The sequence below is a fragment of the Parambassis ranga genome, chromosome 7 (genome assembly GCF_900634625.1).
Source record: "Parambassis ranga chromosome 7, fParRan2.1, whole genome shotgun sequence".
NCBI lineage: Eukaryota > Metazoa > Chordata > Actinopteri > Ambassidae > Parambassis > Parambassis ranga.
This window is the reverse complement of record NC_041028.1, coordinates 10,652,290-10,670,039: the sequence shown is the minus strand read 5'-3', so window position 1 is coordinate 10,670,039 and position 17,750 is coordinate 10,652,290. Positions and strand designations below refer to the sequence as shown.

The following is a 17,750-nucleotide window of genomic DNA, read 5'->3' as shown; positions in this document are numbered from 1 at the left end:
TCTACCACTCTTGGGCCTGACTGACACATATAGCTGAGAACCATTGACGTAGTGTTTGTGTTTGACGGGTAACGGGGCATGTGGATGACGGGCTACGTAGGTTGCCTGAATTTACAAACCTGTTTTTTAGGGCACCATACTGACAAAACATGACAATCTACAAAGTGCTGCAAAATGTGTTGAAAGGTCAGATTGCCAATATATTGACATGCCATATCATAGTCCTGTTGACTCTAGTATTTTTAAATGTGCAGATGTGGCACATATTCAGATGGATGTGCACACACTGTCCTACACCTTTTCCTTGCTTGCAGCTCCCACTTATTTGTATTTCTTGTTGTAGATTTGTTTGTAAGTATCTATTAAAGATTATTTCAACTTATGCATCGTGCATGGTACATTTTTTGACCGTTTTAATGCCACTATAGTTATTAATTCATTAACTACTGCTAAGAGCAGAGGATAAATACCCACAATATGAACACCTATTCAATGGGATCAGAGCTAACATAAAGTAGATAGTTGTTATAAAATGGCAAACGTGTATTGACGGTGGCTGCACTCCACTGAGGAGGAGGTCCTGTAATGGGGCATGTTGCATCACCTTTATGGTATTCTATGGCATATTAATTCCATATGTACTTTGTATACTGCTGCAAGTTTGGACATCTGCTGTTAAAATGTACATAAAGTCCTAAACGTCCCTGTGTTGCCATGATCCTCATACACAGGTGTGACCATTTTTTACCACATCATAAACCACTCAAGATTCACTCTTGCAGTGTTTTGTTATCAGTACTTCTAAACACATGTTGATATGTCACAGCAGGGGAAGCACAGGATGTGCAGTTTGAGGCTTCTATGTCACTGTCACATAACAAGTCACATTTAATGTGATTATTAACAGCCCCAAAGTAGCTGCAGTGACAAATTAAGTACTCGTTTGGTTGTGTTTGGGTGCAATTTTCTGAAGGAACAGAAATATGTTCATTCGTATGAATTGTTTAACAACAAATCACAATGCTCAAAAGAAACAAAACAATTGTTGTTATTAGACTATAACTAAAATATAGAAGACAATGTATGAATGAACCCCTTCTTGGCCATTCACAGAAATTAATTTTGTGAAGGGAAAAATGTGAATCTACATGGAAGCCCTGTTGGCTAAAAAACGTGTGTTTCATAGTGGCCTTTTATAATGCTTCAAATCAACCACGCTCCCTTCGCAAAGACAGAGGCCTAAAAATTCTGTTAAAATAGAAGGAGAAAAAAAACACAGGTTTTACTACTGAGGATGAAGTAAACGGGTTCTGAGCAGTGGAAATGAACATGTGTCAAACACTGAGGGATACCAGGACAGCAGTATTGTTGGGGGTGGGGAGTTGGTGGGGGTGGGGTGGGCATGGGGGGATTTTAGTTTTACTGCTCCATCAGTCTCCAGCTAAAGTGACAGTTTCACTGATACAGAAACTGAGACACTTTAATCCCTGTTATGCTTCAGCTTTAAGGCAAAGGATTAAGTTCAGCACAGTTCATCGAACATCGTGTTCAACAGCTGTTTCAAAAATACCCGAAAGATTCATGAACGCACCGAACAACCTCAGCAGGAACTAAATGCAGTCTGCAGTTGCACACAACAACAAATCCTGCAACAAATTCCCAGGAGTCCTACAGTTCTACCATCAAGAGCAGAAGCACAGTATAGAACATCTGCAAATTCCATATTTGGACACTTGATGTCAGCAGTTCCAACACCTGCATGAAAACCAGCTATCAACTATCATCAATAAAACCTACCTGCAGTATCAGAGAAAACACCATTCCTTCTTGTGGCATGCAGTTATAAATTATTGGTAATTTAAAGTTGTTAATGTTGGCATATTTTAATATAATCTTTCTGGGCCTCATAATATAATTGCAATGTCCTACTGTAAGTAAATCTAACTTAAATTCCTAAGGCTTTTAATTTAGATGAGTAAAAAATACCATGTCGGCCCCTTGGAGTATAGAGTGGCATGACACTCACGCAGTCTGCCTCATGTCAGCGGTTTCATTTACACGAGCTTAAATTAGCTCCTTCGTGGTGGCATGACTGATGAAAAGGACACCCTTGTTACATCATATAAAACTCTACATAGCTCGCTGTATTTCAATAGCACACATTAATATAATCCAGCCTAAATTTCATAAGCGGTTCTACGTCAACAACAGTGACAAAAACAAGAATTCACACAGGACAGTGCACATCCATGTTTATGAGTGTTTTGGCATATTGTCAGACAGATGTGTAAACAAACAAGGTGCTCTTATCAAGGTGAGTAAGCTGTTTCTGTAGCTTATCCTCAGGGTGCCAGCAGGACCAGGACCATTGATGGGTGGCTCACAACATTATTATACAGCCATAAAATTACAGTGAGCAGCCATTGAGTCTCTTTGTTTCTATGTAGGCTTTCTCGCCCTTGTTTTCGACCTTACAATTTTCTGCATAATTACTATGCAGAAATAGAACACCTATAAATGCTGTGGCTGTAATTAATCAGAGATAAGAATGCAGATCAAAATGTACCCTGGTGACGTGTGGATGCCCTGCAGGGTGATTTATCATTAATAAGATGATAGGCAGGTTTATAGTAAATCTTATGTACATAGAAATAAGGATAAAAACAATTGTTTGTAATTTTATAATGAAACAAAGTATGTTTTATATGTCATTAAATCAAATTTCACCGGTGAGGGTACTCTGTAAAGCATAAACCTGTGATCCTTATGCCATGTAGTTTTTTGTTGTGTGTTTTTATTGGTTATTGTTATGCCCTTTAACGCTATTGTTTGCACACATCTATAGGGCAATTCTCCATTACAACCGGATGCCATTATAACAGGATTTATGACTATGCAGAGGGCTGATTGTATCTAGTGAAGGTCATTGAGTGCCTCGCGGTTCAAAGTGTTGTTCTCTCGATGTTTTTTAGCTTTGTTTGTGCCAGTTCTTGTGCAACAGCTCGAAAAAAGGCCAAAGGCACAAGGCGGCGAGCACATGTGCTACGTCACGGACAACACCCCCATCCATCCCTCTGACGTAAATATGACCCGCTCATCAGGTCACCCCGCAGCACGTACCTCCGCTGACAGCTCCTCCTAGCCGGTCACAGACACAGAGGATACATGAGCGGCCGCACACTGGAGCCATAACGCTACCTCTGATCCTTTTCTTCGATTCTAACACGGTTTAAACAGAACACTATTCACAATATGGTGGCTCTTTGAAGAAAGGCAAAAAAAAAGATGGCACAGAGAGACACGCTGCTGCATCTCTTTGCTGGAGGGTGAGTCGCATTTAACGCTTTCAAACTGAGTGACGCTAATAATAATTTAACTGTTAATTAAGACCAAAAGGCTACTTGAACTTAGTAGTGTGTTCTTTGTTGTTTGGCTGCGTTTTAAAATGTATCGTTAACCTAATCTATCTTTTAAGTTACTAATGAGGCTGTAGCCAACATGCTAACACTGAGAAACGCGAGCTAGCTCGTGTTAGCACAGTACAATCTTTTCACTGCGGTTCTCTCTTCTAGATTTAGGTAGCGGGCTTGTTTTTAGTTCAAGAATATACGATTAAAAACAACGTCTGTGCTACCGCTAAAGATCCTAACGCCTAGATCGCGTTGCTGTGAACAATGAGGGAGCCGGCACACTGTGTCCTTCCCACTGCACAGCTAACATGGTTACATCCGCACGGAAGTTTGCTAATGCCTGATAGCTACCGTGGGCTAGCAAGACATTTCTATGGGTTCTTTGTGTGTGGAAGGTCAAATTTGCGTTTTAAGTGACGGCGAATTGCTGTTAGACAATACACTTTGTTAGAGTTGACATTGTAACGTATATTTCAGACGAAGTGAGTTTAGAGTGTAAATTGTGTCCGTTTCACTCGTTGCTGTTGTGGCGCAGTCACGAGACTTGTTAGCCTTTAGCTGCAGGATGTCCTTTAGTGTTACGTAACAGTGAAGCCCCTCGTTAAGAACAGCCGCTGCTGATACCACCGTCTAGTAAACGTGTTCTATTCATAACTCCAATGGAGATCTGTCCGCTTTCATATCAGGAGGCTTTAGGAGGCCTCCGGTTTGAAGTAAAGGTCATATTTAGGCTACATGGTAGCACGGTCCAAATGTAGTAAGATTCCCATCATATTACAATAGAAATACTTTATTCATCCCAAGCTGGGACATCTCGCGTGTATAATGTCAGTCATATTATCCATTTGACTGACATTATACATGTGAGCGTACATCCAGTATCTATAGGAAAATATGTACTATTAAATAAAAATGTGCTGTTTAACTTTCAGGTTAATATTGAAGAACAAAATTAGCCCATCTTGTCCAACAGCTCTTTGTTTGATATTTAAATACATGTAGTGTAATTTCACAGGCATACTACAGGATTCCACACAGCTGAACCCATTTCTCTGGTTTCTTATCAGTGTGGTCAGTGGTCATGGCCAGAGAAGCTCATCCCCACATTCAACATGGTCCTATGTGTCTGAGTGGTTATGCAAGCAGTTGGTTTTCTGTGTAATTTGAACTACCTGACAGCTCTGGATAGAGGTCTAGTGATCGGACAACTAGGTCAGGTGCTACTGGTGCTAAGATGTTTGACTCCGTCCTTCAGACATGACACCGCACAGAGGCTTAGTCTAATCTGTTCTAGACTTCTAAGCTGGTCACCGACCTTACACGGTTAATAAAGGATGTACCAGTGAAACCTATGAAACCTATCATTAGGACTAAATGATTATTGGGTTTGTGTGTAATTTGCGGAATGCTGTTTTAAAAATAATCATCCCGGTCAAATAACCTTTCCAAGTGCAATTAGAATGTCTGGGTATAAGAAAACTCTGTGCATCATTAGATTAACTCTGAATATTTCCACTGCAGAGCAGGAGACCAGTCTTTGACCATAATTGTTCATTGCACTTGGCCAGTGCAGTGCTGTGATGCAAGACACTCTCCTCAGTCTAAGCTTATATGAAAACACTTAAATGATAAAGACTAAAACAAATATTAAAATTACATTTAATGGTTTAGCCTATAATATTACATAAATATGTGTTAACCACTTTTCAAGATTATAAAACATCACAAAGTATATAACCCTTATTTTCTCTCTATACAGGTGTAGTGGAACAGTGGGAGCCATTGTGACCTGCCCACTGGAGGTGTTGAAGACGCGGCTGCAGTCGTCTGGCCTCACCCTCCGGCCTGTCTTCCAGGTCCAGCTGGGCGCCCTTGGTGGCACTGGCGCTGGGGTTATCCGACCAGGGACTGTTACACCTGGGCTGCTGCAGGTTCTACGGTAAGATGTTTGTGCCGTTGTTATGCAAACTGCTGCTGCATGCTGATAGGGCTGTCCTCAGAGATGTTTTTGTTTTTCTACTTGGCATAGAAACAGTTTGTTCCTTTCTAACAGCTGGTGCTCTGGTGCCAATAATCGAGGCTTGACATGTAAGGACTTGGGTAATTGGTAGTTGCTTTTGGTGTTTTATAAAGTTCTGTGCAGTTCTTGTTTATTACATTTGAATACTTGGGATACTTGGAAGAGCCTGTCATCTGCTGCTTACGTAGCATTAAAATAAAGGGCTTTAATCCTGTCCTACAAAATGGGAAGATTAAGTACACAGAATCCTGCTCAAATGTAGTCTCTTCAAAGAGGCATTTGGGTGACACAACCCCGTGGTATTCCTTCAGACCTTAAGATATTGATAACACATGTATTTAGTAGCCCTTTAATTAGTCTAGTCAGGCTGGGAAGACTAGACGGGAAGCAGCCCTTGTGGTCAGCCTGTGCCTGCGTTAGTGTTAGATTACACACACAGGACTCAGGGCCACTAATGGAACTGGTCTGGACTGGTGTCGGCTGCAGCTGTAGGCTATAAAAGTTAAATATATGGCCTAAAGAGAGATTTCGTAGTAGGAAAACATACCTTTTTAAATAGCTCAGAACTTATATCATTTTCTGAGCTTGGTTTTATACAGTATAAGCAGACTTTTTTTAGGCCTTCACCTTACGGGCTTATGTTTGTTGGAAACTTGCCAGAACTTGGCCACTGGCAGTGCAAACTGTCATCTGCAGACTAAAGGCAAACCTCTGCTTTGAGGTGATTGGCAAACCAAGCTCTACTAATGTAACTGGGTTCAGTAACAGTACGTGCAAAACCAGTTCAACTAAATGGACTGGCTTAATGTTTAGAACAGGAGTGAGGTATCATATTCAAGCCCTTATTTAGAGTCTGGGATAATCCCACTCAGACGAATGTAGTTCAACAACAACATTAATAAAGGTCTGATAGTTCTGTCTGTATATAATTATCAATGTTTCACTGTTTTTATTTCAGATCAATTCTTGAAAAAGAAGGACCAAGATCTCTTTTCCGTGGATTGGGGCCAAACCTTGTCGGTGTCGCCCCTTCAAGGTACAGTGATTTTCCATGTTAACACAATTTTGTCTTAAAACAAAATGGCTCTGTAAAAAATCTAAATGTTACTGATCACTGCCTGCTAGCACAAAGGGTCAATGACAGAAGCACATAAAGGCATCTTTCTGCCCAGTAACAATAAACAAGGATTCATAGAAAGTCTGTTGATTTTGTAAACCTGGACACTTCATATTACACCAGAAATAAACAAAGAGGAGGAGGCTGTTTATGTTTTGTACTTTTTATGGTTGAAAGAATTAACTAGCTGTATAAACAGGACGTTGCTGTCATAGCAATAACTTCCGATTCCCTCCTGCCTCACAGTTTTTATTCAGAGTGTTTATTTAGCATGGACTATTGCTGTCAACATGTCTGTCTTTGATGAAACTCAAGATATATAGACATTATGTTTGCATTACAAAGATTTACAGAGACGGTGGTGAGAATAGCTGGACAATAAGACTGAAAAAAAAACACAGTGAAGTTTAATTTCCCTGTTTTGTTTCATTCTTGATGTAAAGTCCACTATATAACAGATGAATGAATAGTCATAGGACTCTGTTATATTTTTAAAAAAAGTTGCGAGTTACATAGCCCTTCTAGTTAATTAGTAGCCGCAGCATTATTATTTGCTCAGTAATTCCACTGGCTCTCCGTTCCACTGGCTAGCAGCTCTGTGGGCATCTGTGGTACCAAGTGCTTATTCAGCCTGTTCTGGCGCAGTGACGGTCTGTTCCAGAAGCCAAGCAGAGCGAACAGGCACTGGGAAACAGATTGCTCTGGATGCACACTGTGAAAGGCTAAAATCAGCCCAAATGAAACCACTACACAATTGCAGAATTAGTAAAAGAACATGTTAACATTTCTGAAAATGTGTTTGTTACAGCAGCGGAGCTGTGAACTGTTTGTATTCTTTGTTCCAGAGCGATTTATTTTGCTGCATACTCGAAATCTAAAGAGATATTCAATGGGCTGCTCGTCCCTAATAGTGGACTGGTGCACATGTCCTCTGCTGGTGTTGCAGGTGAGCTTTTCTCCATGCCCGTAATGATCGTAACATGAATTAGACTAGAATGTAATGCAGTACAATCGATGCACATAACAAGATAACTATTCATTCCACATTTTACGTACCAACATTTAGTGGGTCTAATGTTACCTTTTAGTTTCAAACTGAATCTGAGAATTTGCTCCACATTTTCAGCTTTTGTTACCAACTCTCTGATGAACCCCATCTGGATGGTGAAGACCAGGATGCAGCTGGAGAAAAAGTATGTGGCCCTCTGAATTTCACTGTGTTGTGTGTAGTTTGATCTTTATTATCTCTAGATAGTGTTCTTTTTTTTTTTAGGTTTGTGTAAATCAAGCTGACTTATATTAGGGTCTTTGTGAGTGGAGAACAAGTTTATAAAATGTGACCTTTTATCAGAAGGATTTTAAACTGAGCCTACGTGTGATCTAGCGCCGTAAATACACAATGCTGACCCACTGTCTTGCATGCAGAGGAGGGCTCTATATTTACATTGCAGAGTACAGGGCAGTAGTATGGTCTGAGGTCATTGGGACAAATGTGAACAGTGTATCTTTAAAGAACAAATACCTTTACCCTGCAGCACAAAACAACATTCACATTAGACTAGTTGCTCATTCAACCCAATAAGGAAATGTTAGGGTGCCATACATCCTTATCTAGTTTAAAATTAACTAATCGTTTAAACATTGAACAGAGAATTGCTTATATTTCTTAAAGGTTTCACAGTTTAATGGATTCTGATGTAACAAAGGAATGAGGAAAAGCCAGTTAAATTATTCTTGGTCCTACCACACAGACTAGTCTTTCCCTGTGACTTCATCACTGATCAGCCTGACCTGTTTGTCTTTTCAGAGCCAGAGGAGAGAAGAAGATGAACGCACTGCAGTGTGCTCGCTATGTTTACAAAACAGAGGGTATCCGGGGTTTCTACCGAGGCCTGACAGCATCCTACGCTGGCATCTCGGAGACCATGATTTGCTTCCTCATCTATGAAACACTGAAGAAACAACTCGCCAAGAGCCAGTACACCTCCCCAAAGAGTGAAAATGAGAAGGGAGCATCAGACTTCCTGGGCCTGATGATGGCAGCTGCTTTTTCAAAGGGTTGTGCATCATGCATAGCTTACCCACACGGTAAACGCTTGCATCCATATGAAAATATCCAAATGTCAGAGAAAAGTGTTTTTAAATGACTAAACGTTCCTTGTGTGTCTCCACAGAGGTTATCCGGACAAGACTGCGTGAGGAGGGCAGCAAGTACAAGTATTTCTTCCAGACAGGGAGGTTAATAGCAGTGGAAGAGGGCTATGCAGCTTTTTATAGAGGACTCGTTCCACAGCTAATCAGACAAATCCCTAACACAGCCATCGTCCTCTCAACGTATGAACTCATTGTCCATTTGCTGGGAGATTCCAAGTGAAGACATGCTGCAGTCTTTCTGACTAATGACGGATGCCACACAAACCCCAAGACACACTGGGCAAGAGACTTTTGACCTTGTAGCACATACATTTTTTGTTGTTGTGGTGCTACAGAGAATGTTATGATGGAACTAAAGCAGGTTGGACTGTTATCCAAAGAGCTAAGCGCATTATTTTATTGAAATGTTAGGAGTTTATTCAAATAACGCAAGAAGTCACGGTACGTGTTAAAACTCCAAACCTGTGAAAAAGGTCATCTTCTTAGAGGACTAGTTTTAAGTTATCTAAATTATTTTATGTTTTGTTATTTTTCAACAGTGTTTGTATACTTTTTATCAGTGGTAAATGTACCAACACACACACACACCACTAGGCAGGTAGACTCTGTTAGATAATGAAGGGATATACTGTATTTCAAAATAAGTGCTAGTAATACTGCTGTTTTTGCATTATTGTTAACAACACGGACTGTTTTTGAGATTTCTGTTGTACTTTGACAAATACAATTGACTGGATTTGAGTTTGAGTTACAAATTTATCATATTTTTCTTTTAATATATATGTATATACAAAATATATCTATATACAGGTTACCTGGATGGTTTCTTTGTGAAAAAGATGGTTATCTTTTTTCAATATAATGAAAACCTGGATGCTTATTTGACCAGTGGCTCAATAAAATGCATCAAATAAATGACACCGGTTGGTGTTAAACACTGAAATAATGATTTTTATTAATTTGTTCTGTCTAAATAATCTTATTGTATCGTGATAAATTCTGCATTTGGCACTGTGTTAATTCACTTTTGAGGTATTCGGGCTTTTTATGACTGTTACAAAGAAAAGGGTTGATTTAAAAACTCAACATGAATGAGCATGAAAACTTCAGATAGACCTAAATTGTAAGGTTGGCTTCAGTAACTACTACAGTCCTGAGTGTGTGTGAAGGAGGTTTGTGTTTACATATGCAAATACTGTCAGCATATGTAAATATATATCACATGAGTAAGTTATTTTACTATTTTGTCTGGCAATGTTTTTTTCCAGGAGCTACCAATATGTTCTTGAAAGAAATCCACACTTTAGTACTCTTTAGGGTTTTAGAGTATCTTTTGCTTTTTTGCATTCAGTGTTTGTTAGTCTTTCAGTTCTCAAACAAATAAGGCACCATATGTCACAAAATGCCTGCTCATCCTTAAGAGGAAATTGAAGGAAATGGAAAAAGTTTGCCTCTTATTCGTGAGTCACTTGGTGTACGATAATCACACATGAATCAGCTCAGATGTCTTCCTGTTGAGTTTTTTGGCTGATTCATTCACATTGTCCTCCCCAGCCAATAAAAACAGGCTGTGGTAAGTGGTAAGAATGCAGCAGCAGAATCATGTGGCACAGGTTCCTCTCTCTCTGTACACACAGCACTTTCTAAATGGTCGGATTTATACACCATAGAATTCTGTTTTAATAATCATTAGTTATAGGTCTTTACAAACAATAATCATTAATAGAAACAAGTGTTGGCGAGTTTTAAGAAAAATGTTACTTGGGTCATAAAAGGCTGAGTCCGAGGAGTAAAAGTTTGGAAATAAAGAACAGACTAGTGGTGTGATGTTGGAACAAACAAACGTATTATCTTAGATTATTTTATTGTTATTTATATTATATTTTACTATATGCCCGGCAAGGTCATCTACGTGTGTCTGTTCCAATACTAAAATTCAGGACGTTATTTCTGTCTAAGTAATTCACTAATAAAATGTAGTGTATATTTTTATACACTTTCTGCTGTAACTTTGTAGACGTCATGATTTCTAGCTCCGCCCCTGTCCAGCGTGGTGATTCTCGGTAAAGAGGAGGCTAATAGGTTTAAATGCAGTGCTGCGGATTGTGGTGACCTCTGTCTGCCGCAGGGAGAAGGGCCCAGCACCGGGCTGAAGTGACTGACTGTTGACGTGAGTACGGCGGCCTGACGGCATGTAGTAATGGACGGTCTCATGGATACCTTGTTGTTGTGATAGCCGTCCGGACGCATTAGCAGCCTCGGATTTCTGGAATACCCCAAACCTTGAAAATGTCGCTAACCTAAAGGCGCCAACGCCGCGAGTGTCAGCAGGTCGCTATTGCTTAGCCGTTAGCTCTTCTCTTTGTTGTGTGTCTAGTTTTATCAGCTAGCACACTGTCTTTGTAGCGCACAAGCTAGCTAAGGTCTTATAGCTACTGTCCATCAGACCTGGCCGTCTGATGGAAGGCTGCGGGGAACGATGCTGAGATTCCTTCATATCCTGCTAACAGGTAAGCCAATAACAGCTAGCTTAACCCGTTTACCTGGTAGCACTGAAGCAGGACTACTTAGATAGCTTTATGTCGGACTCTAATGCAATAGGATCACCTACAATCATTTGGGCTTCGTTTAACACTCGGTTACCACATTTTAACTGTTTCTTAATCATTTTGCTTCTTCTCCCTATTTTCTAAATGTTTTCTAGCTAACTGTGGACCAGTTGCTTACACGTAAACTTTAACCTGTGTATTATAACTTTATTGGGTGTACTTAAGCTAAAATGAAGCATTGCTCACCTGTATAAATTAGTGTTGGCGTTGACTGATCAGAGAAGTGATTGCTGACAGTCCAAATACATTACCACAAACCACTGGTAGGCTAATTGACCCTAAGGTCCATTCAGCTTCTCTCTCTTCATCAGTTCCAAACAGAAATTATACAGAAATAAAAACTGGACACATAGTGTGTTTGAGTGTAAAAAGTCTCTCTTGTTGACATTTTGAATGTATTTGACCGTTTGCCCGATCTCATTTTTATTTTTCTGTCATTCCCTCACAGGCCTGTTGAGTGCTTTGTGGGATGGAGTAACTGTTTTTGGTAAGCCTGGGATTGACGCACAGTAATTCTGCCACAGCCTTCCCTGCACTTTGTTTGTTTATCACATTTTCTCTGACTCACAGGTAGGGTCAGACTGGTGGATGGGGATAACAAGTGTTCCGGCAGAGTGGAAATACTCCGCCACAAGCAGTGGGGGACTGTTTGTGACCATGGCTGGGACCTGCGGGAGGCTGATGTAGTTTGCTTAGAGTTGAGCTGTGGCTTTGCTGACTCTGCCGTTCATGGTGCAGCATTTGGTGTGGGCAGTGGACAGATCTGGCTGCATCATGTCCAGTGCTCTGGACATGAGGCCAGTTTGACACACTGTGCTGTAGTTCTACAGAGTGACTCCCACTGCACCCACAAGAATGACGCGGGGGTGAAATGCTCAGGTAAGACTGCCGTGACGAATCCACAAACAGATCATGTAAAGTACACAGGAGATGTATAGCACCTGGATATTGTTTATCAACTTGCATAATTAATTGGATCCTCTTTGTGATCACTTTACAGGTACCCTTTTAATGCCCACCCTCTCCCTGCTGTCACCAAACACTGTGTTCTCTTCCGGAGAGGCTGTTCGCTTTCGCTGCAGTGTTCTGCCGGGTCACCACCTCAGTGACTTCCACCTGTACAAGCATGGGGTGTCCACTCCGCTGGTTACACAGAGGGCAGACCAGACCTCTCAGGTAGAGCTCACACTGTCTGACGTAGAAATTTTCCACCAGGGCAGCTATAGTTGTCAGTACAAGATCAAGGGCGGCTATCCTTCCCAGCTACTCAGCTCTCCACCCAGCAACTCGATCAACATCACTGTGGGTGAGTCATAACTGCTTTGTCTAGTCCCTATTAATTCCACCACACTACCACTCATTGTCATCACTTGTGCTTTACACACTGCATGTGACCTATAAAGCATGAGTAGTGGTAAAGTATAACCTGGTTCTTCATTTTTTTTGGTTTGTGAATAGTGGATCTCTTAACTCCACAACACTGGTACAATACGTCCACTGAGGCCCCGGCTGGTTCCGTCATTAAAGGCCACAGTTTTAACATCACCTGCTCCACCCAGCAGCAGTACCCAGGTGGTTCTTTCCAGCTGCGTTTGATCCGCTCCAATGGAACAGTGCGCCAGTCTCTGCCTGCCCTCACCCCGTCCGTCACTTTCACTTTTCCCCACGCCCAGAGCTCCAATGAGGGCTATTATTACTGCCTGTATCGGGTCCAGCTGGGTGGACGTACATTTGTCTCCAGAGAAAGCCAGCCCCTGCCTATAGCCATCAGAGGTAGGACTGTTCCAACTACAGAGCTCAATATCAGAGGCATTGTTACATTCACTACATCCTATTTAGACATTTCTGATCTTGAGTCTCCTCTTGCTGTCAGACCCGGATCCAGTACTGAGTCCAGTTGTGATCAGCTGGCTTGTGTCTGGCCTGACATTTGTTGTAGCTGTCATCATTATAGTCATCGTGGCCAAGGTACTGTGTAACAAGGAGAAGAAGCCGTCTGAACTGGAGCGAGAGACCAGAACCTGTAAGTTTCCTGTTCCGTCGTACGATCTTTAAAAGGATACGTTTTTTTTTTTTTATAAAGCATTCTGTTTATGTGTGCTTCCGTTTGCAGGCGTGGACAACACTTATGTTGCCTTATCAATTAACAAGCTATGATGGAGTATGCAGGCAACGGATACTTCAAGGTACTGAAGACCATCTTTGTTTTTGCAATTTAATTTTTGTAATTGGGATCTGTTCTTACTTTAATGTTTAAGAAGAGATTTATTAGATCCACTTTGATGTGATTTGGCCTAAAACTTGAAAATATCCTTGAGGGAAATATTACATCTATTATAGGAAGCATAATGTTAAACAGTGATGTTGAACAGTACTTTGTGTTTCTTCTCTCAACCAGATTCACAAACGTATGTGTATGGAGGACTCTCATCATGTTCATCATACGTCCAGACAGTGGGAGCTGTAACAGCAGCACCTTTAAAGAAGATGCCAGCTAGAACCAGTTCATTGGAGTCTGGATAAGGCAGTCTTCACTTGACATTACCACAGACAGACAGAGAAAGAGAGAGAGAAGGCACTGCAGTATACTTTGATAACAAACTTCAGGCAGGTGTACTGCTGGAAAAAAAATGGACACAATTGGCTAGCACTGTGTTATGGTAAGAAATAATGGCTACAAACTGACTGCCTGAAAGTAGAAACAAGTTAATTGTCACTGATGGTTCAAGTTAGACTTTAGCAGAAACTGCTACTAAAAGTTTCATTGGGGAAACTGTGACATAGGTTCCTCAGGTGTCTGTGCTTGCATTTCAGAAAATGTTGTTTTATATTAACACTAGCTAGTTATATACTTGCCCACAGATCAATGATCCTTAATAGGATTAGAGACAGTTTTTTATATTTAAAGTCTAACACTATGCATCTTACATTGTTAACAAGCAGTATGTAGATTCATGTAGTTAATTAAAAGCTTGGAGCCTCTGGGTTCAATGTGTGTAAGACAGTCTACAGTGATTACTGTATGTGCTTCAGTTTAAAGCATCGGATCAATTTTCCTAACAGGAACAAGCATGCAGACTGTGCTTCATTTATTTTTATACCCATAGTCATTTAACATTTATTAATTATTTCTGATCACAAATAAATAACTTTGACCTTCAAAATGTTATATATATAAGCTCTTTTATTTTTTCATTATGAAAAAGCAAAACAGAACCACAAACTCAGCAGGATATAAAAGTTGGATAATGTGGTAGAAAATTCTGTGAAACAAAGCGTAGACATGGCATTACAGCTTGTGCAGTCGCTTATGTTTCATCTTGAAAAACAAACTTAAAAACAGAAAAGCATTATGATTTCACCTGCAACTTTAAGCTGGTTTGAAGTGTAGTTTAATGTTAATTCTAATGAATGTAAAAAGGAAGCATTGATGTATTTGGTCTTCATATCAACAATATATAGAGAATGAAAGAATTTTTATTGGGGAAAAAATGAACCTTTTGTGGTGCTAAATAGAGCTGCTGTAATTTGACTAGAACCATGCCAAGTGTCTAAAAATGTAGTCAATAGTTTAAAAAAATGTATGTTGCTGTCGGATACTTCCTGTCACCCAAAGCTTTCCATGCTGACAGGTGTGACCTGCAGAGGTTTACAGTACATTTGTTGGTACAGTGGTTAGGTAGTGAGTGATGCTCTTTGGGCAAAACATAATATCCTACCCTAGCATCACAAAGTCTCAAAATATAACATCTTATTTTGAAAATTCACTGATCTCCACCAATCACACTGAAACTTTCTGGATGGGCAGACAGCTGCTGTGCAGGTAAAAGGATTTAAATGCCATTGTCTTTGATAATAGTACACCAGGGGTATCCGCTTCAAGCTGGTGGACAACGATAAGCATAGGTTTGCATAAGCAAGCAATTGTAAAACAAAACTGCCTAAACTACAATTTCAACAATATTTAAAATGCATTAAGATACATCCCACAACCAAAAGCAAAGTAAAACAGCCTTACTGAATTCAAAAAAGTCATTCTATCCCTTTAAGAGATTCATTTGTCTCCATATTGGTGAAAACTAGGTAGAGGAAGACTGCCATAGCCAGGAAGAACACAAACTGAACCCACAGCGGAATAAGGGGAGAGGACTTTGCTGCCTTTGGAGCACTTTCACTTGATTTCATGGGTGCTGCTGATTTCAAATAGGAGTGTTTGTAAGTGTCCGGAGAGTCATACATGTAGGGCCTAGAGTAGGATTTAAAGGAATTATGTCACAAACTGGCATTTTGATCGAATGAATGTCACCTTGATTTGAATTTTGAGTCTTAAATGTTAATACAAAGATACTTACTCGTCAACAAAATCCCTTCCTTTGTATTCAGGCCTGGATCTTGAGTATCTTGAGTTGGATGTCCTGTAGAGAGACATGTGAAAGTGCCATAATGTAAGTCAAGGTTAAGTATGCTCCTCAACAGCTGTAATAACTACAGAGATGGTCACATACTCGTGTTCATATTCCCTCTCAGCCCACTCTGGTCTTGCCCTCATGTAAGCACCACTAGAAGAAAAGGAACAAAACAGGTTACTAATTCAGATTCATTTTCTATGTATAAATCAAACAGTGAGGGTACAACTGCAGTAAATCATAAGGATTTGTGAGAAAACTGACCTGTCTCCTGAGCTATCACTTCTGACCTGTAAAGTATGAACCAGACATAGTAAGTACCACCATTATATGACCAAGGCTTCACTTTTTCCATTGCTTAAAATAGTCTGAACAAGTTGTTTAAATTTGCAGCTTCTTTTTTACATCATACAGCGAAGTGATGCAAAACAGTGGAGCCACACCTGGAGGGAGGGTACAGACAGATACTTACTGGTGTCTTATAAACATAGGTGACTTGTTCTTCTGAAACAAAGCAAAGCACCATGTTAAACTGATGCCCTGAAGGTCATAATCATGTAGTTTCAGATGGATGATTTACATAAAACTGATTTGGATAAACTTGTGTTTCAACAAAGCAAAGACACAGTGCAGAAACCTGCTTTTTAGAAAACATACCACTGGTCTATGGGAATACTGTGTCACAGAAACATGTTTTTAATCCCAGAAAGTTTTAAGCAACGGTCTGACTGCGTAATTAGAGTCACTGCCATAAGGGGTAAGCTATAGCTTTAACATAATAGACTTGATATTCATGCATCTAACCACGTGTAGCTCAAATCAGGTATTTTAGCAGCAACACCACCCTGTAACGGTATTGTAATAGTGGATGAATAAAAAACTGTATTAACTCGAATATTAAGCCTTTACCTTCTTCTCTGTAGTAGGTCTTGTCAGGTGATGGTTTGGCTCTTTTCTCTTTGGCCATGGCTTCTTTCAGCTTTTTCTCATACAGACTTCTGGTAGAGTCTGGAAAACAGATCCCAAACACAAGGAACTTTTAAACCCCTGTATCACTATAAAGGCAGAATAATTTTCTAACTTCACACAGAGGCCTGTGCACTTAGCACGAACGTTGATTCAAAAACGAGCGCAAAGTAAACAGTTAAATGTGAGCCACTCACCGACCACAGGTCCGTGCTTGATCCCGTATTCATCCAGCAGCTCGCTGATTTCCTGCGCTGACTTGCTACTTAGCGACATGTTGACTGGTTTAAATTCCTCTGGACTCCTGTACAGTTTTACCTTTGTATGTTTTTGTTTCGTTTCAGTTGTAATTACTGATTCCTCAAGAAAAGAAAACAGCTGTGGCTCCTCCCACCTGACAGTGACGGAGGGCTCGTTTTGTATCAACAGTGTTTCACGGAGTCGAACTTTGGGCCGGGGAACGTTGAACGACGCAAACTCCGCCCTTTTTATGTGGAGCCAAGCATAAAAACAAGTATGCTTCCGCTTCGATTACACACGTTTCCGTTTCCTTTTTAGCTGATTCTTCTTTGTTGGTTTTCTTCTTTCAGGCGGTTGAGGCGTTTCAAAAACAAAGGAGCGCCATCAGCAGGCAGTTAATAGCATTACACAAATACAAAATAGTAGTTATTACTGTAAAAATATTAGTTTGATTGCTGCTGGGCAAACAATCAAACTATTGTTCTTCACCCTCAGCCATTCATTTCAGCCATTCAACTATCAAAATGTTCATCTCACAGAGGACCAGGTCAACTTCAATTGTTTTTCAAAAAATTGTAGTTTTTCAAATATTAAGCAATTTCAGTGTAATTTTTAACATGTGAGTCTATGAGAGAGCCCTTCAATGAGGGTCATCTGCCAAATGTATCTCCTACAAATTTCAAGCTACAGACTCCATTTTAGTCTTAAAACGCTTATTAGATGCTGCTCTATCAAACTTGCATTCAGAATTTTCTAATTCCAAATCGTTTCCACACGCTAGCCTCTCAAAGTTGGAGTGGTTTTTGATGGCTCCTCTGCTGATACCAT

The 17,750-nt window shown here is 40.3% G+C and overlaps 3 protein-coding genes across 4 annotated transcripts; 2 read left to right on the top strand and 1 right to left on the bottom strand.

The window, feature by feature from the left end:
* The first annotated feature begins 3,100 nt into the window (after positions 1-3,100).
* On the top strand, positions 3,101-9,644 carry slc25a33 (solute carrier family 25 member 33). The gene is made up of 7 exons (XM_028409073.1): positions 3,101-3,326; positions 5,170-5,349; positions 6,389-6,466; positions 7,393-7,493; positions 7,674-7,740; positions 8,355-8,635; positions 8,722-9,644. Exons 1-7 carry the CDS (start codon positions 3,286-3,288, stop codon positions 8,919-8,921), a joined length of 948 nt encoding a protein of 315 aa, XP_028264874.1. The 5' UTR covers positions 3,101-3,285; the 3' UTR covers positions 8,922-9,644.
* Positions 9,645-10,792: 1,148 nt separating this feature from the next.
* LOC114438875 (uncharacterized) lies at positions 10,793-14,474 on the top strand. The gene is made up of 8 exons (XM_028410496.1): positions 10,793-11,211; positions 11,759-11,797; positions 11,881-12,189; positions 12,311-12,616; positions 12,769-13,083; positions 13,184-13,333; positions 13,424-13,496; positions 13,709-14,474. The coding sequence occupies exons 1-7, from the start codon at positions 11,181-11,183 to the stop codon at positions 13,465-13,467; spliced, it is 1,194 nt and encodes a 397-aa protein (XP_028266297.1). The 5' UTR covers positions 10,793-11,180; the 3' UTR covers positions 13,468-13,496; positions 13,709-14,474.
* Positions 14,475-14,660: 186 nt separating this feature from the next.
* Positions 14,661-17,187, bottom strand: LOC114438876 (emerin). 2 transcript variants are annotated; one of them, XM_028410499.1, is made up of 7 exons: positions 16,880-17,187; positions 16,626-16,724; positions 16,189-16,217; positions 15,981-16,006; positions 15,816-15,869; positions 15,663-15,725; positions 14,661-15,556 (listed from the first exon to the last, which is right to left on the bottom strand). In XM_028410499.1, the coding sequence occupies exons 1-7, from the start codon at positions 16,956-16,958 to the stop codon at positions 15,343-15,345; spliced, it is 564 nt and encodes a 187-aa protein (XP_028266300.1). In that variant the 5' UTR covers positions 16,959-17,187; the 3' UTR covers positions 14,661-15,342. The 2 variants fall into 2 exon arrangements, with proteins under 2 accessions (XP_028266300.1, XP_028266299.1); XM_028410498.1 differs by having other exon boundaries at positions 16,189-16,220; positions 16,880-17,184.
* Positions 17,188-17,750: the final 563 nt, after the last annotated feature.

What these genes read in the sequence shown, in the direction of transcription:
- slc25a33 (XM_028409073.1), top strand. Translation starts at nt 3,286, where the DNA reads ATGGCACAGAGAGACACGCTGCTGCATCTCTTTGCTGGAGG. An exon ending in CTGCATCTCTTTGCTGGAGG is followed by an intron (nt 3,327 to 5,169) that starts GTGAGTCGCATT and finishes CTCTCTATACAG; the next exon opens with GTGTAGTGGAACAGTGGGAG. An exon ending in GGGCTGCTGCAGGTTCTACG is followed by an intron (nt 5,350 to 6,388) that starts GTAAGATGTTTG and finishes TTTTTATTTCAG; the next exon opens with ATCAATTCTTGAAAAAGAAG.
- LOC114438876 (XM_028410498.1), bottom strand. Translation starts at nt 16,958, where the DNA reads ATGTCGCTAAGTAGCAAGTCAGCGCAGGAAATCAGCGAGCTGCTGGAT. An exon ending in CAAGCACGGACCTGTGGTCG is followed by an intron (nt 16,725 to 16,879) that starts GTGAGTGGCTCA and finishes TCTGTTTTCCAG; the next exon opens with ACTCTACCAGAAGTCTGTAT. An exon ending in GGAAGGGATTTTGTTGACGA is followed by an intron (nt 15,557 to 15,662) that starts GTAAGTATCTTT and finishes ATCCTACTCTAG; the next exon opens with GCCCTACATGTATGACTCTC.
- LOC114438875 (XM_028410496.1), top strand. Translation starts at nt 11,181, where the DNA reads ATGCTGAGATTCCTTCATATCCTGCTAACAG. An exon ending in GGATGGAGTAACTGTTTTTG is followed by an intron (nt 11,798 to 11,880) that starts GTAAGCCTGGGA and finishes TCTGACTCACAG; the next exon opens with GTAGGGTCAGACTGGTGGAT. An exon ending in CGCGGGGGTGAAATGCTCAG is followed by an intron (nt 12,190 to 12,310) that starts GTAAGACTGCCG and finishes ATCACTTTACAG; the next exon opens with GTACCCTTTTAATGCCCACC.